This window comes from Alligator sinensis, unplaced genomic scaffold, assembly GCF_000455745.1.
Source record: "Alligator sinensis unplaced genomic scaffold, ASM45574v1 scaffold1244_1, whole genome shotgun sequence".
In the NCBI taxonomy this organism is placed as follows: Eukaryota; Metazoa; Chordata; order Crocodylia; family Alligatoridae; genus Alligator; species Alligator sinensis.
This window is the reverse complement of record NW_005842591.1, coordinates 163,973-173,696: the sequence shown is the minus strand read 5'-3', so window position 1 is coordinate 173,696 and position 9,724 is coordinate 163,973. Positions and strand designations below refer to the sequence as shown.

The following is a 9,724-nucleotide window of genomic DNA, read 5'->3' as shown; positions in this document are numbered from 1 at the left end:
AGGGTGCTCGCTGGAGGAAGCCCCTGCAGCTGCCCCGCCGTCCAGCCAAGGGCCTGGGTCTCCGGTGCCGTGGACCACCCCGCTGGCCTGGCTGGAGAGGAGCGTGGGCACTTCGGCCCTGCTGGAGTCCTGGAGGCAGAGCCTGTCGCTGCCCGCCCTGCAGCAGGACGCCGGCACCAGCGTCACCCCGGTCTCGGCCGCCTCCGCGGGCACCTGCATGACCCCGCGGGCCCTGCTGGAGCGCGGCACCAACACCTCCGGGGCTGGGCCCCGCGGCGCCAAGGACAGCGCGGCTGAGACCGACTCTCTGCTCTGGCAGTAAGTGCTAGCCCCTGGGTTGGGGATCGAGCCACATCCACCTTCCTGGGGCTCCCTCAGCTCGGGCATTTCTTCCTTCCCCCGTAGCTGTTTCCGAGAGCAGCTGAGCTCGCTGTCCCGGTCGGAGCTGGAGGGGCGGCTGGAGAGCACCCTCATCATCGTGGAGGTCCTCTCGTACCAGCTGCAGGGCTGGCAGCAGAGGCAGGGGGGGGACCCAGCTGCGGGGCTGGCAGCAGAGGCAGGGGTCGGTGCCTGGCGTGGGGCCGGCCGAGCAGCGAGACGCACCCACGCAGACCGACCTCGCCCACCCCGGAGTGGTAAGAGGCCCTGCCCTGGCTACCGGTGCTTGCCCCCGGGTCTCCTGCCCGTCCAAGCACTGGGCTTCGCACCCGCGGCGTGCCCCGGCACCTCCCCCAGAGTCTGGGTCTCCCTGGCCAGAGCGGCCGTGATGGGAGGCTGCGTTTGGGCTGCAGAGCCAGTGGCGCGCTGTCTTCGCAGCAAGCCGGGTGGAAGTAACGCGGGCTGGCAGAGCTGCTGGGGCCCCGGGCCCGCTAATCACATCACGCGCCTGGCTGGGCGCGCGGGGTCAGCGCTGTCCTGGTTACCCTTGTCTGGCCGCACGTGCGCTGCAAGGGGGGAGCACCGCGAGCGGGTGGGGCACTCCTGCAGGGCCGTGCCCGGGGCAAAGTGCCCAGCTGTGCAGGGAGGTGCCCCCTGCCCCTTCCCCGCCAGGCAGCAGCGCTGACGGGGGTGGCATGTCTTCCAGGAGGAGCGGTTTTATCATGACCTGTATCTGGAGTCCCGAGAGCGAGTCCAGACCCTGCAGCGGCAGCGGGAGAGCGAACGGGCCCTGTGGCAGGCCGTCCAGCAGGCCACAGGGGAGATGGTACGTCTCGGGGGGAGGGGGGCAATTGCTGTGGGCAGCGGGGAGCGCGTCAGGGCCTGTTGCCTGTGCCATCTGCACCTAGCGCTTGCTGAACACCCGGGGCCTCCTACCCAGGCTCCTCCAGCACCAGCGTGGGGCTGCCTGGCTCCAGGGAAGGGCGTTGTAGCTCTGGGCAGAAGACCCCCTTTCTGCGGGTCTTCTCTGCACACACCAGGAACCTCTGCAGCAGGTGCCGCACCTCTGGCCGGTGCCCGCGTCCTAGTAGCAGCCCTGTTGATCTGGTCCCCAAACCTGTGCCTAACGCCTCGGCTTCCTTCCCCAGCGATCCTGGGCCCTGCAGTCGCGGGCTTTCCTGGACTTCGCAGCCACCTCCTTGCAGCATGTGCAGACCGACCGGCAAGCCCTGGGCCAGGAGGTGAGGCCGGGCCGGGTGCGGTGGCACAAGGGCGTTTGCAGCCTCCTGGCTTGGTGCCCGCTCTTGGTTGCTCGCCAGAGTTGCAATGAGTGGGGCGCCCCGGAGCCTTGAAACCTGCAGTAGCCGAGCCCAGGCCCCAGACCGGGGTCTTCCCTCGTTGCCCCCCAGAGGCTGGATCCCCGGGGCTCTGGGCTGAGCTGGGTTCTCTGGGGTCGGGTCCCCCAGGGGCGTGGGGTGCGGTCCCCACCAGAGTCCCAGCCCTGCTCCCACCCCTTGGCCCCGAGCTCCCTGCGGGCTGTCGCCCCCAGCTCCGTTCACGTTCCCCTGCTCCCTCCAGTTCTGCCTCCTGGCTGGTAATTTTCCACTGTCTCCAACGCCTTCCTCGGAGGAGAAGGAAAAACTGGCTTTTCCAGTCCCAGGCACGGCCTTCGCCAGCCCATTGTTGGCCTCGCGCTCGCGCTCCTTGTCACAGCCGGGGCAGGGGCCGCAGCCAGCCCCCGGGCATGCTGCCGTTCCCCCAGAGCCCAGCAGCTGCCCGGATGGCCCCTGTCCACACAGGGCTGCTGGGCCTTGGGGACCGTGTGTAGCCTCTCCAGAGCCCAGGGCTGCTGGGAAGGCTTTGCCATGCCACAGGCACTGCCGCTTCAGAGGAGCTTTGCCTTGCTAGGGTTGTCCCAGGTCCTGAATGGCAGGGTGTGGGGGTGCACTTGGTCTGGGGTGCCAGCTGGGCCTGGTGGCAGCCCGTGGCAGCGGGTGATAGTTGCGGGGGCTGGCATGGCTGCGGCCAAGGGTGCGCTGCGCCGGGAGCTCCCCTTAGTGCTCTGCGGCCTCTTCTCTCGTAGCGAGAGCAGCTGAGGGCCCTGCTGTCCCGGTGCCGCAGCTCGCTGGACAGGGTGGGGAGCAAGCTGCAGCGCTGCCTGGAGGAGCGGGACGAGGCGCGGCGCCGCCAGGGAGAGGCCCTGCAGGCCAAGGAGGCGGTGAGCGGGTCGGGCAGGGGCAAGGCCTGCGTCCGTGCTGGGGGCCGAGGGTGGAGCAGGACAGGAGTAGCCCCTCTCGCGCCCCAGCCCTGCCAGGGAGCACAGCCGGGCAGCGGGTGGTCCCAGCTCCTGGGGGTGCTTGCTGTCCCTGGAGGCAACCCTACCTCATCCCCTTGCCCACAAGGTCCCTGGCAGTTGGGAAGAAGCTGGGTGACTCCATCCCCTCCAGGTGGGGAGCAGCCCTGAGTGTGTGATGGGGAGGGACTGGGGCGCAACCCCCACAGCGCCTTGGCTGCCTTCCCGGCCATGCCGCAACCTCTCACTGGGCAGCGGCTCTGTGCCCTTCATGGGACAAGGCTGCTTGTGCCCCAGGGACTGGCAAGGGCAGTGCCACGTGCGGCCGCCACTGAAGCCCAGTCCTTCTGCACCTGCCCGGCCCCAGGGAGAAGCAGTCCTGGAGGAGCTCCGCTGCCACGCCGGCGCCCGCATCTGCTGCAGTGAGCAGGGGCTGGCGGCCCAGAGAGAGCTGTGCGCCTTGCTGGAGGGGGCGCGCCAGCAGCAGGTGAGCAGGGGCGGGCTCCCCGCGCATGGGGTGGGACACAGCCTGCGGGACCACAGGCCTTGCTGGAGATGCAGAGCCTCGTGCTGCTGGGCCTGGCCTCTCCTGGCAGCCGGCAGGTCCCTCTGTGCTCCCCAGCACCAACACCAACACCTCTTCCCTTCCTGCAGGCATCCTGGGCCCTGGAGTCAGAGTCATTCCTGGAATTTGCCACCGCCTCTCTCTTCATGCTGCGGGATGACCGGCGAGCCCTGGGCCAGGGGGTGAGGCCGGTTGGGGCACGCTGGGTGGCGAAGGGACTGAGGGGTCAGAGCCTCATGGCCTCCCTGCATCTGTGCCCTGGTGCCAGGTGGCAGCTGTGGGCACTGCTGCGTCGGAGCTGCTCTGGCCAGCCCGGCTGGCTGCTGTAAGGGTAGGGGGTGGGAGTTAGGGGTAGCCAGCCTGGGGACGCACTTGGTCTGGGAGCTCGTCTTGCGACACTTCCCTCCTCCCTCCTAGCAAGAGCAACTGAGGGCCCTGCTGTCCCGGGGCCGGAGCTCTCTGGAGGGGGTGGCGAGCAAGCTGCAGTGCTGCCTGGAGGAGCGGGACAAGGCACGGTGCCGTGAGGAAGAGGCCCTGCAGGCCACGACGGCGGTGAGTGGGTCAGGCCCGTGGGAGTGCCCCTTGCAGTTGTGGCTTCAGCCCAGCTGCAGCCCGACTGGGGGCTTCGCCTCCTGCCCGAGCAGCCAGGCTGGCACAGTGCCAGGCCACGGTGCGGCAGCGAGGCAGTGTCACCCCTGCCAGGGCTGCCGTGGATCTGCTGCTCCAAGCCGGCGGGGAGCTGGGGGAGCAGCTGGACAAGGGGCCGGCTGTGGTCCGCCCAGGTGAGCATCCGGCTGCGCTCTGCACAGGTGTCCAGCAGGCTGGAGGAGGTGACGGGGCAGCGGGAGGCGGCGCTGGCCGCGCTGCAGGACTCGGTCGCTCAGGTGGAGCAGCTCACAACAGCCAACTCGCGTCTGGGCACAGGTGCGTTGCCCACCGGCAGCGTGGGGCTCGCCGGCCGGCTGGGGCTGCTCACACAAGTGTGTGTGGGGCCCAGTGCTCCTCTGTGCTCTGGCCAGGGGAGGCTAAAGGCCTTTTGCAGTGGTCGCCTGGCCTCGGGGTGGGTGGGCTCTGCCCTCCTAGGGCCCAGCAGCCAGGTGCTGCCAGGGGGGCGGGTGAAGGTGCTGGCTGCATGGGGCAAGGTGCCTGGAGCCCAGTGCGTGCCACCTGACCCCGCACTGTGCCCTAGAGCTGAGTGCCACGGTGCGGGAGCTGGCTGTGGTCGAGGTCGAGCGGGACCAGCTGCAGGAGGAAAACGCCAGTTATGCCCAGGAGACGGCGCGGTGAGTGCCGGGTGGGCCGCGGGGAGGGAGCAGGAGCTCGGCATGGCTGCCTGAGTGTCCCGGGGTCTTGCTGCGCGTCGTCACCACTTCCTGCCCTGCCGCAGGCTGAGGCAGGAGAAAGAGGCCCTGCAGCAGGAGCGTGACAGGCTGCGCCAGGAGCTGTGGGAGATGACCGAGTGCCACGAGGTGGGGCTGGCACCATGTGCCACTGACTGTGCCCATGACACATGCTGGGGGGAGCATGACTGCCCAGGCTGAGCGCGTGGCCTGCAGGCAGGAGCTGCTGGGTCTCCTGAGTAATGGGATCTGGAGATGTGGCCCCTTCGAAGCCACGAGCCAGGTTGCCACCTCCCAGGCCCAAGGGGGTGTTTTAAACCAGGGACGGGCAATTATTTCGGGCGGAGGGCCGCTTACTGAGTTTTGGCAAGCCATCGAGGGCCGCATGACAGGCAGCCAGGGGCAGATAAATATTAATTTTCTAAATTATTTAGAGGCCTCACGGGCGAGAGAGAATAGAATGGCCCGTGGGCCGCATTTTGCCCACCCCTGTTTTAAACCCTGTGCACTTTCCACGCCCCTTCTGTGCCCGCAGTTCATCGACCAGGAGAACCGCGTGTCCCGCGCCCAGCTGCTGGAGACGGAGCACAAACTGAAGTCCACGCTGGCCACCCTGCGGGAGCGCAGCATGCAGCACGAGGAGCTGCAGGACGCCCACCATGGCCTCAAGTACGGCGGTCTCTGCCTCATGCCCCTGGGCCTCAGCTGCGGGGAAGGCAGGGGAATCTGCGATGGGCTGTGCAGAGTGGCGTGTTGTCACCAGGTCTGGGCAGGCCCTGACATGGGCCACGGGTCCCCCGGCATGTGGTGGTCCTGTGGGCAGCCCTGCCGGGCACATGTGGTCCTTGCTTGTGCAGCTGTTCTGGCTTCAGAGATCCTGCCCCACCAGACCCCGGTGTCTCCCCTGGCCACCGGCACCGCTGACCCTGTCCCTCTCTCTCCCCAGGATGGAGGAGAGCGCCCTGCGCCAGGAGCTGAAGGCCTGCCAGGCGCAGCTCCAGGACCTGCAGCTCAAGAGGGACGAGGTCCTGAAGGCCTCGTTGGAGATCGCCCGGGGCACTGACCAGCTGCTGGGCCTTGCCAGGGCGCTGCGCGCTGCCCCGCAGGAAGAGGTGGGTTGGTGGCACAGGGCAGGGTGGGAGCAGCGCCTGGCCCCCATGGGCTCCACACCTTGTGCCGTGACCTGTCCCCTTGTCGCCCCAGGCTGACAGGACCTTGTCTTGGAGCAGAGCCTGCACCCCCGCCCGCCAGACCCCGCACCGCCTACATACCTCCTTCGTGGGCAGCGTCCTGAAAGCTATGGCAGGGAAAGGTAGAGTGGAGCCACGTCAGCCTGGGGCAGCCTCGGCTTTCTGCTGGCGCTGGGGGTGAGGGAGGGGGCGAGGCAGCATCCTGGCTCTCCGCAACCCCAGCCCGGAGCCCGGGGCCTCCAGTGGCAGCGCTGGCAAGGGTGTGCGGGTTGCGCTTTGCACTCAGGGTTGCTTCCTGCTCCCTGGCACACAGCCACGTCCCTGCTGTGCTGCCGGGAGCTGGGGAGCAGTGCCCGGTGCCCGCTGGGGTGGGTAGGTGCTGCAGACCCGGCCCTTCCGTGCTCTCTGCAGACCCCAATGGTGATGGCATTGGAGTCGGGAGCGCATTTGCCAAGGTTGAGCCAGCAGCTCCTCAGAAGCCAGCAGGTAAAAGCATGTGGCCCCCACGCCCAAGCGCTCCTCCCAAGGCAGCGCCCTCGCCCTGCCCGGCCCCCAGCGCCATGTCCTCCTGCCCCAGGGGCACGGGGGCCTTGCAGGCAGGACGGGCGAAGGTCTCAACACTGCCTGTGCTCGGCGGGCCCTAGCCCGGGGCTGGTGCCAGGTGGCAATGGAGGTGCGGCTCTGTCCCCAGAGGCCGAGGCGAGCCTGCTGGAGCGCGTGCAGGAGCTGAGGGACACCATCGCGGACCTCGTTGCCGCGAGCACCCTGGCACAGGAGGCAGAGCAGGAGAGAGCTCAGGCGCTGCAGGCAGAGATGTGAGTCTGGCTCTGGGCGCCGCTGTCTGCACCCGTGACCTGGCGGCCCATGCCCCCAGCCTGGCTCCACCCTGTCCCCCCCGGGCACAGGTCCCGCCAGCCCCATGCCAGCCCCCCACCTCCCCCTGCAGGGCTCATGCTGGGCTGAGCTGGTTCCTGGCAGTGCAGGGGGTGGCCCTATGGCCGTGGGAGTCAGCTGGAGGTCCCCCCCACCCCCTAAATGGCTGGGGGCAACAAGCCATGAGCACTGCAGCCTGTGAGCAGGGTGTCCCCACCCCGAGCTCAGCCAGGCCTCCCCGCTCCCCCCACCGCAGCGTGGACCTGAAGCAGCAGCTGGAGACCCTGGGGGCCGAGCTGGACGCCCGCGACGCCAGCATCGCCAAGCTGAACAAGGCGCTGAGAGTCAAGTTACAGGTGAGCGGGCGCGAAGTGGGTCAGTGCCAGCCCCGGGGCAGAGCCTATGTGGGACACGGGCCCGGCCGGCTCGCATTGCACTGCACGTGAGAATCTGGGTAACTGGCTTTTTCCGTGCCCCGCAGCTACTCGCTGCTCTGGTTCCAGCCGCTTCCCCCGCAGGGGGGCGTCCCCTGGGGCTCCCTTGCCCGCTGTCCTGGGCTGACACCGCGGTGCTGAGTCACGGAGCCGGGCCTGGACCGGCCTCTGGCCAGCTGCCCGTGCCCGGCTGCCTGGGGCTCCGTGGCATACACGCCAGCCCTGCCCTGGGGTCCCGGCCATCACTGCTCCCTGGCAGAGCTGTTCCTGGCCCCAGCCCACGGCCAGGCAGGTGCTTGCTCCCTCCATCACGTGCCCTGCCTGGGGGGAGCTGCAGCAGCAATGGGGCCCCCAGAGACCAGCCCTGAATGTGGCCCCTCTCGGCAGAGCGAGAAGGAGCTGCAGGACGTGGTGCAGCAGCAGGAGGAGAAGATGTTGCAGCTCATTGACAGGAGTGGCGAGGTCACGGTACGCAGGCTGGGACAGAGGGGATGGCCTGGGTCTGGGTCTGGGTCTGGGCTGGCGGGGTCACGCACAGCCCCCCTGGATGCCACACCTAGTGGGGGCTGAGGCCGGGCCCCCTCGTGCCATTTCCTCCCTGTCTCACCCCCATCTCTCCTGTGGCCAGAGCCTAAAGACGGAGGTTTCTCAGCTGCAGCGGGCACTGCAGCGGGCCGAGACAGAGGCCAAGGTGCTGTGGGAGGAGGTGAGGGGCCAGCAGCCACCTGCGGACACCAGCAACGTCCAGGAGAAGGTCTGGTTGCGGCAGGAGGTGAGGCTGGCACGCGGGCAGGTCCCGGGGGTTGGGGGAAGGGGTGGCCCAGCTGCTGCTCCCCACCAGCGAGGTCTGGCTGGGCCTGGAGCCGTGGCCTGACTCCCGGGAGGCAGCAGGGTCCTTCCCTGGGGAAGGAAGAGGGTGCCAGGGCGAGGGCTGAGCACAGGGTAGTGCGGAGGCTGCTCTCTGGGGCCATGCACAGGGCTGCCCCTCGCTCCCAGCTGGTGCCCGTCTTGCTCTGCAGGTGAACAAGCTGCGGGAGCTGCTCCTGGAGAAGGGGAACGAGATCTCGCTGCTCTCCAGCAAGTACCTAGAGCAGGTAAGGACCCCGCGGCGGCACCCCAGAGCCCCCTGCCCTGCTCCCTGGTGCAGGCCTGCAGCTGCCCTCTCCCTTGCAGAGGCGGATCCTTGAGGGGAGGCTCCATCAGGTGCAGAAGGTGCTGAAGAGCCAGGAGGAGACAGAGGAGAAGGTCAAGGAGGTGAGGCCCTTCCTTGGGCCGGGGAGGGAGCTGCCCTGCCTGTCAGCCTGTCTGAGCTGCTGCAGACCAGTCCCATGGCCTGCCCCTGCCAGCCCGGGATGCTGCAGGTCAACCCTGCTGGCCTCCTGCTGCCTTGGCTGGGCTCTGCCTGGGCTGGGCCCGTGGCTTATGCCAGCTGCACGAGCCCTGAGGCTGCAGCACTTGAACCCCAGCCCAGGGGGAGTTGGCACCACTGACCTGTCCAGCTGCCGTCCCTCATCTGTCCTGCCCTCGGGAATAGGGAGTGATCTGGGACCCTGCCTGGGCCTCTTGCCGGTGGAGGCTGGAGCTGCCCCACGGCCTTGGGCATCAGCCCAGGGGCCCCGAGGGCAGCCGCGCTCCCCTCCTAACCCATCTCCTGCCCCCAGGCATTGTCATCCATTCCTGACGTGGTGGCCACGAGCTCCCAGGAGCTGCAGAACGTGCTCCGGTACCTGGGGCTGAAGCCGGCGGACGGCAGCGGGTGCCCAGCAGCCGTCCTGTAGCTCATCGTGCCCGGCGCTCTCGGCGGCCACCTGCCCTGCGCCCAGCCCAGCCCAGCCCAGCCGGTTACTGGTCCTGCCCGTGTGTTGCGCGCGGTGGAGGTGGAACTGTACAGTGTTGTATCATAAATCTGTTTATTCAATAAAGTGTCATGCCCGGACTTGCTGCCTGGGGGTCATGTGTTAGCCAAGCCGGAGGAGGTCCTGGGTGGGGTGGACGCGTGCTGGTCCCCAGGCCGTCAGCTCCTGCTCTGCCCGCTGCGGCCTGCTGTCCCCGCGGCTCTGGATGCAGCCAGGCTCCCAGGGCCCGTGCCAGTTGCAGCAGGCAGGGCTGGCCTAGCTTCCCCTCCCCGGGGATGGGCTCCTCCCGCTGCCCTAGATTCCCCTCCGCTCCCGGCGTGATCCGCGCAGAGCCGCACGCTCTCCGCGGCGGGGCCTTATCCCTTCCTTGGCCCCTGCACTCGGCGTGGGGGTGGGGGGCATGGCTGGGCATATGGCGGTAGGGGGAGGGGAAGAGGGTGGACAGACGCCTGGCTCCTGCGCTGCCCTCCCCCAGCCCAGCTCCCTCCCCAGCCTGGGCAAGCTGCTTTGGGTCCCTGCCAGGGCCGGAGGCCTCCGGGGAGCGCGGTGCTGGGCTTTGGGGCGGATGTGCCAGCCTGGTTCGCGCCAGCTCCCCGCAGGGAGGGTGTCCCCGTGCCCGCTCCGTGCCAGGGCCGTCTCCCGGGTGCAGAGGGGCCCGGGCACCGGGGGGTGGCCAGCCCAAAGGTCACCTTGAGCCCGCTGCCCCCGCGCCCTCCCGGGGGCTGCAGCCGCCTGCCTCCCCCCTGCTGGACGGGGCGAGTCGCCTCCCGGCAGGGGTGCCCGGCCGGCTCTCCC

General features: G+C 69.0%; 1 protein-coding gene across 1 annotated transcript; it reads left to right on the top strand.

The window, feature by feature from the left end:
• Window positions 1-31: 31 nt before the first annotated feature.
• Window positions 32-9,717, top strand: SPAG5 (sperm associated antigen 5). The gene is made up of 23 exons (XM_025214571.1): window positions 32-318; window positions 406-519; window positions 557-635; window positions 1,085-1,204; window positions 1,527-1,619; window positions 2,462-2,596; window positions 3,039-3,158; window positions 3,326-3,418; window positions 3,654-3,788; window positions 4,046-4,160; window positions 4,426-4,519; window positions 4,624-4,705; window positions 5,112-5,245; window positions 5,523-5,688; window positions 5,780-5,888; window positions 6,178-6,252; window positions 6,458-6,581; window positions 6,896-6,995; window positions 7,461-7,541; window positions 7,702-7,845; window positions 8,093-8,167; window positions 8,247-8,327; window positions 8,735-9,717. The coding sequence occupies exons 1-23, from the start codon at window positions 218-220 to the stop codon at window positions 8,849-8,851; spliced, it is 2,487 nt and encodes an 828-aa protein (XP_025070356.1). The 5' UTR covers window positions 32-217; the 3' UTR covers window positions 8,852-9,717.
• The last annotated feature ends 7 nt before the right edge of the window (window positions 9,718-9,724 follow it).

Excerpts from the sequence above, each read along its gene's own strand:
- SPAG5 (XM_025214571.1), top strand. The coding sequence starts at position 218 with ATGACCCCGCGGGCCCTGCTGGAGCGCGGCACCAACACCTCCGGGGCT. Across the intron at positions 3,159-3,325 it reads AGGGGGCGCGCCAGCAGCAG|GCATCCTGGGCCCTGGAGTC; the intron begins GTGAGCAGGGGC and ends CCCTTCCTGCAG. Across the intron at positions 5,689-5,779 it reads GCGCTGCCCCGCAGGAAGAG|GCTGACAGGACCTTGTCTTG; the intron begins GTGGGTTGGTGG and ends TTGTCGCCCCAG.